The following is a 17753-nucleotide window of genomic DNA, read 5'->3' on the forward strand; positions in this document are numbered from 1 at the left end:
ATTTAATCCTCACAACTCCTTGACTAGATTTCGTAAATTCCCATTTCATAAATTCCTTAATAAAACTGAACCATAGAAATGCAAACTTTCTAAGCAGAGATCACTTGGCTATGTTACAGCTTATTATAAGTGTAGCAATTGCAAGTAAAAAGACAATAGTGATTTTGTAAAAATAATTTTAAAAAATTTCAGGGACTCCTATTTAGGCAAGAACAATAAACTTGGTGTTTATTAGCAGCATGTACCAATTTTCAATGCATAATGTAAAGTACACTTAATAGCCTACAATAATTAAAATATAAAAGTATTTATATCTATTTAATATAAATTGTCATTTCTTTTATGTATTTAAAATGGGGGAAAGAAGGGGCAGGGGCAAGTCAAGGAACATGTATAAAGGACCCATGGACATGGACAACAGGGTGGGGATTGGCTGTGGGAGTGGGAGGTGGGCAGGGCAGGGGAGAGCAGTGGGGGGAAATTGGGACAACTGTAATTGAACAACAATAAAAAAGAATAAAGGCATTATATTCAGAAAAAAATAAATAAAATTAATTAAAATAGAAAACACATTTAAGCAAAAATGGGAATATCCCTGTAACTGACCATAGGCGTAACCATTATGCATATGTTGGCATATAGTATTTCAGATTTTTTTCTAATTATTGCTGCTTCTGTTTTAATTGTCAAGACTTTTTCAAATTGTAGTACAATTCCTAAGCAAGTATTCAGGATGAATGATTGATTTTTCTCAAAACTAATGTCTATGTTTATTTTTTTAGGATTGTACTGTATATGAAACAGAGAATAAAATTCTTCATGTGGTAAGTATACTTGGATTTATTTCATCTTCATTGGAAAATGTTTTTGTTTAACTAATAATTAATGAAAAGGTACAGCTTATAAAAAAGTGAGCCCTTTATATTTCATAGGAAAAGTACAAAAGAATCAAAACAAGTTATATTAGTTATAATCATTCTATTATATCAGAATAAACATATAATACAATATTTTAAGATTGTAGGATGGATCATGGTTGAAATAGAGTAAAATTAAGAATCTAGAGAAAAGAGAATTTGAAATCAAAATTCTTCATGGTTGATTTGTGACAGGAGATCAAAGAAAAGTATTTTTTTGTATAACAAGGGTAATTCCCCTCTATCATCATGTGGGTGACATAACTCATAAAACAATCAAACTGCCTTTGCTCTGATTCTATGCCCACAAAACAAGCTTCCAAATTTTAATTTGGCAATATTTGTTTAATTAACTAATGACTGCAGATATTTTACTACTAGCAATGGAGTAAAAGTACATTATATTTGTAGAAAGGCATATTCTTTCTTGTTAATAAACATTTGGCTGTTTTTCTTTGTAAATCCATGTCTTAGTTGATGCTCATCTGCCCTAATAAGTTTTTCACCTCTATTAGAAATGAAAAAAATAGAAATGAGTGAAAGCATATATAATAACACTGAAGAAGTTTAGAAATGAACGTAATATATTTATTTTGGCACTTTTGCATTCCAACTAGTGATAATTTAAAGATTCTGTTTGATGATGATCAAGACAGTGGATGGCATTAACCAATCAATTCAGCTCAGAAAGTACTTGTATTTTCATGTTTTCATTCCATTTCGCTTGTTGGCCTTTTTATGTAATGGTTACCCAGCCTTCATTAGAAGGTTGTACACTTTTATGTTACTCTTCTCACAGTAAGAATTAATTTTTAAAAAAATAATAAAATAGCCCTGGCTGGTGTAGCTCAGTGGATTGAGTGCGGGCTGTGACCTAGGCATCTCAGGTTCGATTCCCAGTCAGGGCACATGCCTAGGTTGCAGGTCATGACCCCCAGCAACTGCACATTGATTTCTCTCTCCCTCTCTCTCTCTTTCTCTCTTTCCCTTCCCTCTCTAAAAATAAATAAATAAAAAATCTTAAAATAATAATAATAATAATAAAATAGTATACTATACCATTTGGTATATAATGCTGGAATACTCCCTTTAAAATAAATTTTTCAAAAAATATGCTTTTAGATTTTCTGTAGTATAAAAGAAATCACTTAGAGTCTAAAAACTGTGTCAAGATCCTAGTTTACCACTTTCTATTTTAGCAACCTTAGTAAAGTGATTTAACTCTTTTTGAGATTTTGTCCTTTTTGAAGTATATTTTATTGATTATGATATTACAGTTGACCCAATTTTTCCCTCTTTGCCCCCCTTCACTTAGTACACCCCTTCCCTCCAACAATCTCCTCTTTAATTCATGTCCATGGGCCGTGCATATAAGTTCTTTGGCTTCTCCACATCCTATACCATTCTTAACACCCCCCTATTTTGTACCTACCTATTATGCTTCTCATTCCCTGTAACTTTTTACCCATTCTCTCCCTTTCCCCTCCCAGCTGATAACCCTCCAAATGATCACATCTATGATTCTGTTCTAGTTTCGGTTGTTTACTTATTGTGTGTGTGTGTGTGTGTGTGTGTGTGTGTGTTTAGATTCTGTTGTTGACAGTTGTGAATTTATTGTCTTTTTAATGTCCATCATTTTTATCTTCTTTTTTCTTTTTTTTTAAAGTTTGACTTTTTTCTTTATTTTTTAACATTTATTTATTTATTTTTAGAGAGGAAAGGGGGGAGAGAGAGAGAGAGATTAATGTGTGGTTGCTGGGGGCCATGGCCTGCAACCTAGGCATGTGCCCTGACAGGGAATCAAACCTGCAATGCCTGGTTCGCAGTCCATGCTCAATCCACTGAGCTACACCAGTCAGGGCCTCTTTTCTTAAATAAGTTCCTTTAACATGTTCTGTAATAATGGCTTGGTGATGATGAACTCCTTTGGCTTTACCATGTTTGGGAATCACTTTATCTGCCCTTCCATTCTAAATGATAGCTTTTCTGGGTAGAGTAATCTTGGACATACGTCCTTGCCTTTCATGACTTGAAATACTTCTTGCCAGTCCCATCTTGCCTTCATTGAGTTTTGTTTGAGAAATCAGCTAATAGTCTTATGGGAATTCCTTTGTAAGTAACTGTCTGCTTTTTCCTTATTGCCTTTAAGATACTCTCTTTACTTTTAACCTTTGGCATTTTAATTATGATATGTCTTGGTGTGGGCCTCTTTCAGTCCAATTTGTTTGGGACTCTCTGTGCTTCCTAGACTTTATGTCTGTTTCCTTCACTAAATTGGGGAAGTTTTCTTCCATTATTTTTTTTAATAAATTTTCAACTTCTTGCTCTTTCTCTTCTCCTTCTGGAATCCCTATGATTGAGATGTTGGCACTTTTGGAGATGCCCCAGAGTCTTCTTAGACTGTATTCAGGTTTTTTTTTTTTTGAATTCTTGTTTCTTGTTTTTCTTTTTGGGTGAATGTTTATTTCTTCCTTACATTCTCAATCATTGATTTGAATACCAGCTTCCTTCTAATTACTGTTGATCCCCTGTGGATTTTTCCTTATTTCACTTAGCGTAGTCTTTGTTTCTTCCTTTATATTGTTGCCGTACTCAACATAATGAATGTGGGACCTCCTGTTCCACAACCACTTCCTCTCCTGCCACACTGCCTCCTCACCTCTCTGCCCAACTCCATGTCTCTGCCCCTCCTACCCTTCTGGATAAATGTGGCTTCTTTAAATCCTTGATTGTTGGACTTCCATACAGTTCAATTTTCTGACAGTTCTGGGTATTGTTTTGAGTTTAGTTGTAATTCTTCTTGTGGTTGTGCAAGGAGGTGAAATATTTCTACGTATACCTCCATCTTGATCAGAAGTTCCAATTTTGTTCTTTTTTAAGGTAAACTTTAACTATTTTATTTTTTACTTTTTGTTGAGATATAATCAGCATATAAAATTATATTAGTTTCAGGTGTACAGCATAATGATTCGATATTTGTAAGAGACTTTGTTCTTAATGTGTAAAATGAGGATATTAATATCTTCTAAGTTTAATAGTTTATGATTCTTTTTGGTATTTATTTGATTTTTTCCATTTCCTTCCTTATATGCACCAGAAAACAAAAAGCCTGAGTTTTGATATAACTTATTTAGAATCAAATTGCAAGTTAGTATGAATGGTCTCATTTTTCTGTAGTACTTGGCTATGTGGACTCATACAACTGAGTAGATATTACAGTAGTTTGAGATATGCTCTAGAATATCATCTGAGAATGAACTGTCTGTCTCATCTCAGACTCAATCCCTGTATCTTTATTTTGTCTGGATGGGAGAAAAGGCAATTGTCAAGAGGAAGGAGAGGTTACAACTTATGAAAACCTGCTATATCCTAGGAATTTCACCGGTAAAAGAAGCATCAAGGTATTCTTCAACACCTGGACAAGCTCTAATAGCTTAGGACAGTTGTGAGGTGTGCCTTTTCCTGAAATAGATCTCTATGTAAGGATGAGTAAAGAAAAAGAATAGGAAAGAGCGAAGGAAATATTCTGTCATATATTAGAAGAAAATCCTTCTCCATGAAGTCAGTTTATTCATGGTATCTATTTAATGCTCTCAATAAGAATCAAAAGAACATTGTTTGTATTAAAATAGAATGCCATCCTATAGAGAAAGTAAGGCCACTATAAACTGAGCATAAAATTAACTAGGTAAACAGTCTTTAAAACTAAGAACATAGAAATAGAAATTAAACCATACTGAAAGCAGTAAGAAGCAAACTGGATACAACAGAAAATTAAAATAGTGAGACACAAGGTAAGCTTTAATGATATCCATATATTTAGTAAATTAATAAAAACCAAAAAAATGAAAGAAGGTAATAACTATAGAGAATCAATTAAAGTTAACACACCTTCAAATAATTGTTCTTTTCTGAGGAAGACAACAATAGGAAACAAAGATATAATAGAATAATTTAAGAATGGAAATTGTGAAATTTTGATTACTCAGCAAAGTGAGAAAATTTATTGGAAAGATAACATTTTCAAGATATTTTTCATAACATTTTACAGTTTGTATGGCAAGAAGCAACTCTACATTCATTCAACCAATGGCCAGAAGAAATGGAAGGTTTTGACTTCAAAGAAACAAAAGCTAGATTGTATTCAGCTATCTACTCTGAAACCATAACTACCAGAAGATAATAGAACCAAATCCATAATCCTTTGAAAAAAAGTAATGACCAGAAATGTTTATATATAACTGAATTATTCATGTGTAAAAGCAACAGAAAGATATTTTACATCAGCAAGGTCATTAATGTGTTCTTTTAAAAATGTATTTGAAATGTATTTGTTTACCAAATAAATGAAGTAAAACATTAATTCCAGAATTGGGAAGTTATTGTAGCAAAAGACAGGAGAGGAAACACAACCAGATGAGATGATGTTGTAGTTCATTTATGCTGCTATAACGAAAATCCTGTAGACTGAGTCGTTTAAACAACAAACATTTCTGGCAGTTCTGGAGGCTGGACAATCCAAGATAAGAGTGCAGGCACATTTCATGTGTAGTGAGGGCCTGTTTCCTGGTTCATAGATGGTCCTCACATGGTGGAAGGAGCTAGGGGGTTCTCTTTTATAAGAACACTAGTCTCATTCAAGATGGCCCACCCTGATGACCTAATCACCACTCAAAAGCTCCACTTATCAAATATCATCATATCCAGAATTAGGTTTCAGCATATAAATTGGTGAGGAGGAAGGACACAAACATCGAGTATACAGCAGATGGTAAGAAATAAAAAAGAAATTGAGTGTTAACTACTGTCTTTAAGATGAAGGTTGTTAATGATAAATTTAAAAAAATAACGCAAATTTCACTAGGTTTATATATTTTTGTAAGAGACAAGCTCTGCATCCCTAAATTAAATCACAAAAACTACCACTACTTTCCAGCAGCAATTATTCTCAGAAAACAAGGATTTTGTATAAAACAATAATGAAATACAAGTTTTTACCCATCAATTCATAAACAAACACACACACACACACAATTAGCACTCACTAAAAATACCCAAATGCTGTGAAAAATCTGATGAAATTAAAGTGGACATACCTTACTGCTAACCATATACATTCCTAAAACCTTTTAAATCTTAGGCAATTTCAAGGCTCAGAAACATTACTACTAACATTTACACAGGATTGACAATATGCCTCATGCACTATTTTAAGTGTTCTATATTAACTTACTCATTTGGTCCTCATAACATCCTTATGATACAGGTATTATTACTTCATCTCCAGTTTACAGATGAGGAAACTGAAGCACAAGGAGGTTAGATAGCATTCCCGAAGTGACACAGTTAGTAAGGATTTAAGATGGGATTTTAACTCAGGGAATCTGGCTGCAGAGTTCATATTCCTATGCCATGTTGGGAAACTAGTCTAAAAATAAATTCCAAAGCACAGTAATGTTTTCTATAGAATGTGTTTGTAGTAATATTACATAAATAATGAAAAATAGGAAATATAAAGTAATACTTCAGTAATGTGTGGTACATCCACATGATGAAATATTTACTATTTATAGTTACAATTTGAAATTTTATTTGTGAATATATAATTTATGGATAAAGTATATTTATAAGCATATCTGAAATATTTGTGTGCCAGTGTTAAAGGAAGGATTCTAAATGACAATGTTAAGTAAAAACCAGATTAAAACCATTATAAAACACAGAATAAATCATCACAGTTGAAAATTGAAAAGGAAATACTCTATATTAATATTTATTGCATTTTCTTGGTAAGACAATATCTTATTTTTTGGTTTGTTTCAAATATTTTCACAGTTTTCTTTAGTTTGCTTTGCTTTTATCATGAAAAATTTAAAAGTACATATTTATTCTAGTATAGTTATAATCCCAAAGGCCTTTTAATGGGTGATTTTATGCTGTATGATAGTGAAATAGTTAATAGTGACTTGAACAATCCCTAGGGCAGATTTCCTGTTTACCTTCCTTATCTTAAAAATTAGAGTTGTTTATGCTTAAAATTAGAAAGTAGTAGACTCTAAGGACCAAAAAGCTGTGTAAAAAAAAAGAAAGAGGGTTGATTGGTTGCAGTAGTGGGCAAAGATGTCTGTTAGCATGAAATAAATGTAAGAATGAAAAAAGGAGAGAACAGCTTGGGTTTCCTCGGAATTTGCCATTAAAAGTAATGGAACAGACAACCAAGTGTAACCATAAGGGACAAAAGAAAATGCAGATAATCAACGTACTCTGTATAGGAGTGATTGTTGACTAATGATAAATACTAATAATATATTTCATCTCTGTTGATCTGATGTTTCTGTCTCCATTAGGCTTTGTCCTTGTCACACATTGCCGGGCATGTTGCAGCCCATCTGTTTTTGCTCTTCTCAGAGCCTTGTTTTATATAGTAAATCCATTATAGAGAATCTGGAGTTCTCTTCAGTTCTGTACTCTGCTATCGCCTCATTCCCAACATTCACCACAGTCTTGGAATGTGGAGAAATACTCCCGAGAAGCCTTTTCAGACCTTGTGCTTTAGCAGACTTCCTCTCCTTGTCACAGCCCTGCTTCTCTCATTGGTCAGCCTGGAATACTTGTCTGCTTCGATAAACTCGTAGAAATCCCAGGACAAGTATGATCATTAAAATCAAAATATTTAAATCAGATTGTACTAAGCTCAAGTACACCTTTTACATTATTAATCAGCAGTTTGGTCTTATATATGGTGCTTGCTTTGTACTAGCAGTTTACTCCCATCATTTGAATAAAGATATTGGGAGAAATAGCTAGTGATTGCCTATTGTTTTAGTATTATCTTTTCTTTGCATACTACTTTACAGAGCATTCTCATAAATGTTCTCTTTTCTCACTCTCTTTTCTCTCCAGGCTATTTTTCTTCTTTACTTATTTAGGTTTGGTCATGAATTAGGCTTATTTTGGCATGTTAACTATTTGTTTTATTTCATAAGCATTCTGTGTAAATTTTTTCTTTTTAAAAATGTATGAGTTCTTTATTCCTAAACTTCATCTGGGCTGAGATTACCGTGCCTTCTCTGCTTTGTAAACTAGAAATGGCTAAAACTGCACAGAACCAGTAGATAGGTCTAAGAGAAAAAGGATGAGGGAGAAAATAAAGAGCTCATTTTAGACTCTGCCACACCATCTTATTTCAAATCATTTATGTATACATAGCTTTCCTCTCCTAATTATTCCAAGCCTTGAAGAAACAAGCAGCAACATGTCCCATAATATAAAATAAAATGATCATGTTAATATCTTAACTTTAGTGATTTCTTGAAAACAGTGGTACTCTAATAACGTCATAAAATCATTTTACATTGTTTTGCAGAAGGTCTCTGATGCTGTAAAAAAGCAGCTTTGTCAATTACAGTTACATTCTTCTCTTAGAGCTGTGGTCTTGGACCATTGCAAATTGAATTTTTTGGGTATGGTTGACATTTTGGTTGTAACTGTTGCATACAAATTGTGGTCAGTGTCATTAAAATATGAATTATAATACTGAGTTTTGTACATTGAAAGCATTAAGATGCTTCTTTAGTTTTGTAGATGAAGTCACCCTTCTATCCTGGGCCTCTTCATTGTCTTTGTGGTCAACCTAAAAAAGGTGCTAACACTATTACTAAAATAAGCATTGGCTTTTTGTGTTGTTTTATATTATCTTCATATCTTGACACTTTGGTGGTTAATTGCCTTATAAATTATTTTAACTGTAAATTAACTTCTCCAAAATCAATATCCTATGCAAGAAAGAAGAAATCCAGATAGAGTATGATGGAGGTAGAAAATGTTTGTCTTTTCTGGGATGAAAAAAAGAATGTGTGTATACTAAAGGGAATGTGATCACACATAAGGAATTGAAATATTCTGTTTTTAGTGTGTCTATTATGATTTGGTTAGGCGGTATGTAAGTTGGTATATTTATGTTGGTGTTCTTGCTAACATTACATTTGCTAAGCACATTATGTCTTGTTAAATGCTTTTATATTCATACTGACTCTGAGAATACAGTCCTTGTTCTCAAAGAATATTTGTTTTTGTTGGGGAGTCAGAGGCAACAGTAATGTAACAGAAAGTGCACCAATTCAAAAGTTAAAAAGATTTGGTGTCCTGACCCCATTTTGTCACTCACTAAGCTGTGCACAAAGTAAATTAACCTCTCTGATTAAGTTGAAGGATTGAAACATCTGTGGTTTCTAAGGGGTAAATGCCATAATTCTTTGATGACTAACTCACAAAATCAGTAGAAAACAGTGTGTTCACATTAATTGAAGGACTGTCTTCATCTGATACCATTCTTTTTTATGTATTTATTTTTTAAATTGTTGTTCAAGTGCAGCTGTCTGCATTTTCCCCGTACCCCAGCTATCCCCACCTCCCTCCCCTGATTCCACCCACCCTTGGTTTTGTCTATGTGTCCTTTATAGTTGTTCCTGAAATCCCTTTCCCCCCTTTATCCCCTCCCACCTCCCCTCTGGTTACTGTGAGGCCATTCTTTATATAATCAAAGACACTATGGACTTTTTTAAAACTACATTTGTAGTCACTGTAAATGTAAAGACTTCTTCAATAAAGTCATTGAATTCATCTGAAGATAGAAATCACAAAATAACAAAGGAAGTTTAATCTAAATAATTATTAAACTATGATAGAGGAGTACCTATACAGATGTAAAGCATGCCCTAGGACTGTACCTAAGGCAGGACACTATCCCCCAGGCTGCTGTCAGAACTCATTGGAGCAGTAGGGTTGCAGCTTCACTGGGTTGTGTAAGTCAGAGCTTGTCCACAGTTGCCAGGCAAGCAGGAAACAACCTTCTAGGATACAGACAAGTGATGCTGGTGGGCAGGCTCACAGAACAAGTGGGATGAAGCTGTGGGTATGAGGCTGAGAAGTTCACAGGATGGTGGTCAGTGAGCCCAGGCTGATGCTGCGAGGTCACTGAAGGACTGCATGGTCTGAGAACCACTGGATTCCCCACACACATGCATCACTGTACATCATTCAGCAGGAGCAAGAAAAAGCAAAACACAGTACAAGGGAACCTGGAGAAGAGGCCTCCTTCCCCCGCAATGTCCCTCTAGCTCCCTCTACTGACAAAAACTTAACATTATGCTCACTGTAAAGCGGAAAGGGCTTGAAGAGCCCTGTCCGTTAACACAGAGCAAGCACTGAATGGTGTATATGGCTGTAAGAGCCAACAAATTCATAACCAACACAATGCGTTTAGCTCTTTTCGCCATAAAAGCACAGATGGCAACTTTGAATTTCTCAGCTATAAGGGAAGACATTGCTCCCAGATCTCTACTTTTTGTTCCCTATTTGCCTATAAACTGTATATATAGTGCCTAGATTTTCCAGAAGCTCATACAATTATAATGAACTGCTTCACTCCTGCTATTTGAACCTGAAGTTAAATGAAATAATCTTCCTAACAACCTCCATTTTAGTTAAGCCACTGATATGTCTAGACCCTTGTTCATCTTGAGCCCGGAAAGGAGCATGCCCTCTAATGAGTCCCCTTTCATCTGTCTGGGGACTCACTGCAAACCAACCTCACTCTGTTTCCTGCCTCTGAGAGAGCAAGCAGATAGAATGGAGATTTTTTCCCAGATATAGTTCTGGTTTCCAGCTAACTGTTTCCCTCTGAGAAATCAGAATAAGTGTGGAGCCGCTTGTCCCACTTTCAAATCAGACCAAGGTGTCTAAGGGCATTAGTTGAAAGTAAGTTACAAGTTTCAAGGGTCCACTTCTTGCTCATCGATGTAGGCACACATTTGGGACCCATGGTTTCTCACTGGTCCAGTACTGACCTCATCATTCCTAGATGATGATTATTTTGAAGTGTTATTGCTTCTTTTCCATTATCAGGTACACAAGGGCTACATGCTTAATGACAGTGATGTCAAAGACAAAGCCAAATGTGCCACCAGAAATACTCCCCCAGGTTTTGAAATCCTTGAACATAATAGTTGGCATTTGAATTGTGTCACAGATACTTTGTGAGTGTTGAATGAATGAATGGCTTAATGAAGTGGTGGTGGTGGTGGTGGCTATGGCTGCTGGCAGAGGTGACAGTGACAGCGGTGGGAATGGTGGAGGTGTGGTTTCTTTTCAGTTCACTAATTGTTTTGTTCTGTTTTTTTTCCCCTCACCATCAGAGTTTGAAACCTAAAGGGATTTCAGAGTTTTCTAGGCTTTGGTGGAACAATATTCATATGATCTTTATTTATTTGCAACTTCAGTTGCTTTCTGAAGCTATTGAAAACATAATGTTTCCCGTATACTGATATAATTTTCACATTGGATTAAAATTGAAATTTTATTCTATTATATTAGTTTTAAAGTTTAAATTTTTTCATCAATTCTCTTTATTTATATGAGCAACAAATTCTTCTCATGTTGGGGGACATGTATATAGAATAATATTTTGGAATACCAGTTTAAATAGTGAACCATCATAATCAAAGGTATAATATTGGTACATGCACAGAGATCTGGCAAGTACTAAGACACTAAGAATACTGTATTTCCAAATGAGGCTTATATCACTTAGAGTTCTTACTATTTAATATTAGAATAAATATGTAATATTTTCTAAAATACAAAGTCTCTCTTGTTCACCAAGTACGATGCAAATATCATCTTAAATTAGTACAAAGTTGTATTTAAAATACTAAATACTATTTTTAAAAATATAATAGTTGGAACTTACATATTAATTTAAAAAGTAAAAAGTAGTATCTGATAAATTCAGTGATAATGAAAGAATGCTGTTCAGAGATAATGAAAGGATGCTATCTGTTGTTATTGGTTAATATATCAATGTAGGGTTGCTCATTTTCTTAATCTCCATAGTGACTAAATGTTGCTTTTACAACTGTTTCAAAATCATTATTTAGTTCATACTAATCATGCTATGCTCAGATCATTTTCCCCTTTAGAACTTTTACATTTGGGGGAACCAACCATGCACACATATGCAAATAGATATAAAATATAATGTCTATATATAGAATGGCATATGAACACTTCCCATTTCATTCTGAGACTATGTTGTATTAATTATATTTTTATTTTAAATTAATATAAACAACTGGAGAAAAAATCATAATACCACTAACCCCAACCCTTGGTACACTTCTGTTTTAAAAGGTTCCTAATAGTCAGAGCTAACCCTATCTGTAACTTCTATTCAGTCACTAATTCTTTTTTTGCCATCTTAGATAGAATATAGCAGAATCCAGAGGATCATTTATTATATCCATTGCCCTTTTATGTTCCCTTTAGCATTACTAAAGGCATATTATTTAGTAGGCTTTAATTTTAGATTCAAATTTTTCTGCTGTTTTTAGAACTAAGGATAAATAAAATGTAAAATCTTTTGGTATAAATATTGCAACAATAGCAGAAGAATCCCCTTTGTACCAATGGTTATTAGTCATCTTCTATCTAGAATAGAGTGATCCTCTCGCTGCTAAAATTGCTTTAAGTTTCTGCAGAATGTATGTGTTATATAATATCCATTTAATACAGACATACATTTATAACAATAGAAAATGAAATTCATCAGCACCAAGTTGAGATTTAAGGATCAAAATAAAAGATGGTAAGCACAATGATTAAGAATTCAAGTCCTACTTCTACCAAGGCAATGACCTTGTTCTGTTTTTTTTTTTTTTTTTGCCTTGCTTTCTCATCTGCTAAACTAGCTATAATACCTACTTCAGGAAGTTGTTATAAGGATAAATGAGATGATGAATATGAAGTATTTAGCATTGTGCCACATACATGGTAGGTGCTCTATAGTACTGATGTTAACTTACAATAATAAAATATATATTTTCCTTGTTAATTTTCTTTTTCTAGAATACACTATTAAGTAACAGTAGATAATTCTTTTAAAATGATAACATAATATTACATGGCTTCACTGAATGAACAAATTTACTTTCTATAAGAACATGGTAAATAATGTCCCTGGGACTTTGCCATTGTAGTCTTTTTATTGAATTTGTTAGGGTGACATTGGTTAATAAAATTAGATAGGTTACAGGTGTACAATTCTATAATACATCATCTATATATTGTATTGTGTGTTCACCACCCCAAGTCAAGTCTCCTTCCATCACCATTTATCCCTCCTTTACCCTCTTTTTAATGTGGTTCTCTGCAGTGGCTTGATGCCACTTACAGTAATAAGTGTAGAATTAGCATATAAAGCCAGGTCATTTTGTACCCCTTATAACTGGCTTATTTAGTCATTTGCCAAATGCTGTGGTATAAAACATTCCAGTGCTTGATCTCTAAAATATAGTAAGGTTCTAGTGGAATTTCTTTTCTAAGTCTTTCCATTATTATTTTCCAAGATCTTTAATCTAGTAAATTCTGATAGCTTTGCTGGTAAAGTCAATGTTTGATACATCTTTTGTATTCCCAGCAGACCTAGCACATACCCGGTATTTGGCAAACAGAATTACTCAAGGAAAGGAATCTGAAAAAAAAATGATTTGCAACTAAACACAGTGGATTTGAGTGGTATTTTCTTTTTTGTAAAAATGTCTACAGTCTATTATTTCTGACTTTTTTCCTTCTACCCCATTTCTAAGTGCTTCTAGTGTGTGAATAAGAGCTACTATTGCTCATCACCAGTGTGTCATATGAGGCCCTGACTGTTGTAATGCACACATGCTAAACCATTTATACTACTTCCAGCCAAGATGGAGGCATAGGTGGACGCACCGTATCTCCATGCACAACCAAGATTGGAACAACAACAATTTAGAGGCAGAATAACACCCAGAACTGACAGAAAATTTATCTGAATGGAAGTCGGACAGCCAAGAAGTTGAAATAGACCTGTTCATCCAGACTGGTAGGAGGGGCAGAGACAAGCAGCTGGGCGCAGGTCATGGGTCGCAGTGCGGAGAACAGGAAGAATTGGGCGTACAAGGCAACCGGGGGCACATAAGGCATCTGGGGCATGCAAGATCGCAGTGGGTGGACCCTGAGTACGAAAGCAGAAGCTGGCAGACCAGTGAGGGGGTGATTGTGGAGCAGGGCAGAGCACACAACCCAGGATCCCAGGGAAGGGACTGAGGTCCCATGGAGAACAGAGCTACCGCCATTGTATCTTTTCAGCCCTGCCCCCACATACGATGTCACAATCTAGCGACTGGGGTGCCCAGCCCTGGTGAACACCTAAGGCTCCGCCCCTCACCATAACAGGAGCGACCAGACCAAAGGAAAAAAAAGGGAGAGATGGAGATGGCTCAAACAGAAGAACAAACCAGTGCTCCAGAACTTGTCCTTTTGAGCAACCAAGAGATAGCTAACTTATCAGATGCACAGTTCAAAACACTGGTGATCAGGAAGCTCACAGAATTGGTTGATTTTGGTTGCAAATTAGATGAACAAATACAGGTTACCATAAAAGAAATGAAAGAAAATGCATAGGGAACCAATAGTGATGGGAAGGAAACTGGGACTCAAAACAGTAGAGTGGACCAGAAGGAAGAAACAAACAACCAAACAGGAAAGAATGGAGAAATACGAAATCAAAAAAATGAGGAGAAGCTTAGAAACCTCCAGGACATCTTGAAACGTTCCAACATCCAAATTATAGGGGTACCAGAAGGGGAAAAGATAGAGCAACAGATTGAAAACTTATTTGAACAAATAATAAAGGAGAACTTCCCCATTCTGGCAAAGGAAATGGACTTCCAGGAAATCCAGGAAGCTCAGAGAATCCCAAAGAAGTTGGACCCAAGAAGAAACACACCAAGGCACATCATAATTACATTAGCCAAGGTAAAAATGAAGGAGAGAATCCTAGAAGCAGCAAGAGATAAGGGGACAGTCACCTACAAAGGAGTTCCCATCAGACTGTCAGCTGATTTCTCAAAAGAGACCTTACAGGCAAGAAGGGGCTGGAAAGAAATATTCCAAGTCATGAAAGACAAGGACCTACATCCCAGATTACTCTATCCAGCAAAACTTTCATTTAGAATGGAAGGGCAGATAAAGTGCTTCTCAGATAAGGTCAAGTTAAAGGAGTTCATCATCAAGCCCTTATTGTATAAAATGTTAAAGAGACTTATCTAAGAAAAGAAGATTTAAAAAAACATGTATAGTAAAAGGACAGCAAACTCACAATTATTAACAACCACACCTAAAGCAAAACCAAAAGAAACTAAGCAAACAACTAGAACAGGAACAGAACCACAGAAATGGAGATCACATGGAGGGTTAGCAACAGGGGAATGGGAGGAGGAGAGAGGGGGAAAAGGTACAGAGAATAAGTAGCATAGATGGTAGGTAGAAAATAGACAGGGGAGAGTAAGAATAGTATGGGAAATGTAGAAGCTAAAGAACTTATAAGTATGACACATGGACATGAACTGAGGGGGGAAGTGGGTGGGAGATGGTGTACAAGGTGGAGGGGAGTGAAGAAGGGAAATAGGACAACTGTAATAACATAATCAATAAAATATATTAAAAAAAACATTTATATACCTCCATTACCTTCCTATTTGTCGATACATTGGACTCTTGAAATATGCTTCAATTTGTAGAAACTAGAAAGGGTCCTTTAGAGCATACAGATTTAGTAACCTTCAGATTATTATGCAATCTAAGTATCCTTATATAGAAACCCTTCAGAATTAATGTTATTTCCCCCCTTGAGATAAACAGAAAACAAGAATGAAGATGTAACCACATATGGGAGGAAACGAATAGTTAAAAGATTTAAATCTACCCAAATGTGTTTGTCTTCCTGTCTAAGAACAGCAATTTGAACTGTAGCCAATTTTTGTATGTAAAGTCCTGCCATTCTGTCCTTTTTCCCATGGCTGCTAATGAATATTTTCAAGAGGAGTTAAAAAAAAAAAAAAACAGGACAGCAAGACTGGGATCCCAGGATGAGCGACATAATATATGAGACCCAGTGCAAAATGAAGATATCCAGACCCTTGTTCAAAAACAAGAATTCCAAGATGGCAACAGCATAGCACAGTACTAAGTGCAAGACCTCGTGCTACTGCACAGGTCACACCCTCATGAAGCTGTCCCTTGAGGCTCCCATGTTTGGGTGGGAGAAGTGGGTGTTCTTGTTGGCACTTTGGTTAACTCTTCAGGGTAATTTGTATCTGAGAGTACTGAGACTTGAACATGAGAAAGAGAAAAAGAGCTGTGAACTTGCCATCATGACGACCATGCAATGTGATTGCTGGTCATTGTAATATGATCAACAAGGTTGTGAAGTTAAGAATAATGACATAATTCATCCCAGAAATAACAATTGAGTTTTTGGAAAGTAGAGAAAACAATAGGGAGAGAATAAACATTTATTAGTGTCTTTTCATATAAGCCATGTAAGACTCCTTTTATTTCATTTTATTTTATTTTTAATATATTTTATTGATTATGCTATTACAGTTGTCCCATTTTTCTCCCCATTTTTCCCCTCTTCCCTGCACCACCCCTCCCACCAGCATTCCCCCCCACCCCACTTTAGTTCATGTCCATGGATCATACATATAAGTTCTTTGGCTTCTCCATTTCCCATACTATTCTTGCCCTCCCCCTATCTATTTTATACCTACCATTTATGCCTCTTATTCCCTGTACCTTTCCCCCATTCCACCCTTCCCCCTCCCTGCTGGTAATCTTCCATGTGGTCTCCGTTTCTGTGATTCTGTTCCTGTTCTAGTTGATTGCTTAGTTTGTTTTGGGGTTTGGTTGTTTTTTTTTTTTAGGTTCGGTTGTGGGTAGTTGTGAGTTTGTTGTCATTTTACTGTTCATATTTTTTATCTTCTTCTTTTTCTTATATAAGCCCCTTTAACATTTCACATAATAAGGGCTTGGTGCTGATGAACTCCTTGAACTTGACCTTGTCTGGGAATCACTTTATCTGCCCTTCCATTCTAAATGATAGCTTTGCTAGATAGAGCAATCTTGGGTGGAGGTCTTTGACTTTTTTGACTTCAAAAACTTTTTTCCAGCCCTTTCTGGCCTGTAAGGTTTCTTTTGAGAAATCAGCCTATAGCCTTATGGGGACTCCTTTGTAGGTAACTGTCTTCTTTTCTCTTGCTGCTTTTAAGATTCTCTCCTTATCTTTAATCTTGGGTAACTTAATGATGATGTGCCTTGGTGTGTTCCTCCTCAGGTCCAACTTCTTTGGGACTCTCAGGGCTTTCTGGACTTCCTGGAAGTCTATTTATTTCCTTTGCCAGATTGGGGAAGTTCTCCTTCATTATTTTTTGAAATAAATTTTCCATTTCTTGCTCTTGTTCTTCTCCTTCTGGCACCCCTATGATTCAGATGTGGAAACATTTAAAGTTGCCCTGGAGGTTCCTCAGCCTCTCCTCATTTTCTTGAATTCTTGTTTCTTCATTCTGTTCTGAGTTGAATGTTTATTTCTTCCTTCTGGTCCAAACCATTGATTTGAGTCCTGGTTTCCTTCCTGTCACTGTTGGCTCCCTGTACATTTTCCTTTATTTCACTTTTCATAGCCTTCACTTTTTCCTCTACTTTGTGACCATACTCAATCATTTCTGTGAGCATCCTGATTACCAGTGTTTTTGAACTCTGCATCTGATAGGTTGGCTATCTCTTCATCTCTTAGTTGTATTTTTTCTGGAGCTTTGATCTGTTCTTCCATTTGGGCCAACTTTTTTGTCTTGGTGCACCTGTTACTAGTAAGGGGTGGAGCCTTAGGTATTTGCCAGGGCTAGGCAACCCACATTTGTGTGTTGTGGCACTGTATGTGGGAGAGGGGTCTGAGAGGGAACAATCCTG

At 35.6% G+C, this 17753-nt stretch overlaps 1 protein-coding gene across 6 annotated transcripts in view; it reads left to right on the forward strand.

The window, feature by feature from the left end:
- Window positions 1-17753, forward strand: part of CNKSR2 (connector enhancer of kinase suppressor of Ras 2) — a 288141-nt gene that overhangs the window by 113489 nt on the left and 156899 nt on the right. For all 6 annotated transcript variants that reach the window (XM_028522246.2, XM_028522249.2, XM_028522244.2 and 3 more), the window contains exon 5: window positions 783-824. In XM_028522246.2, coding sequence (XP_028378047.1) covers window positions 783-824 — 42 coding nt within the window. The remainder of the gene's footprint in view (window positions 1-782; window positions 825-17753) is intronic.

The sequence above is a fragment of the Phyllostomus discolor genome, chromosome X (genome assembly GCF_004126475.2).
Source record: "Phyllostomus discolor isolate MPI-MPIP mPhyDis1 chromosome X, mPhyDis1.pri.v3, whole genome shotgun sequence".
NCBI classification, from domain to species: domain Eukaryota; kingdom Metazoa; phylum Chordata; class Mammalia; order Chiroptera; family Phyllostomidae; genus Phyllostomus; species Phyllostomus discolor.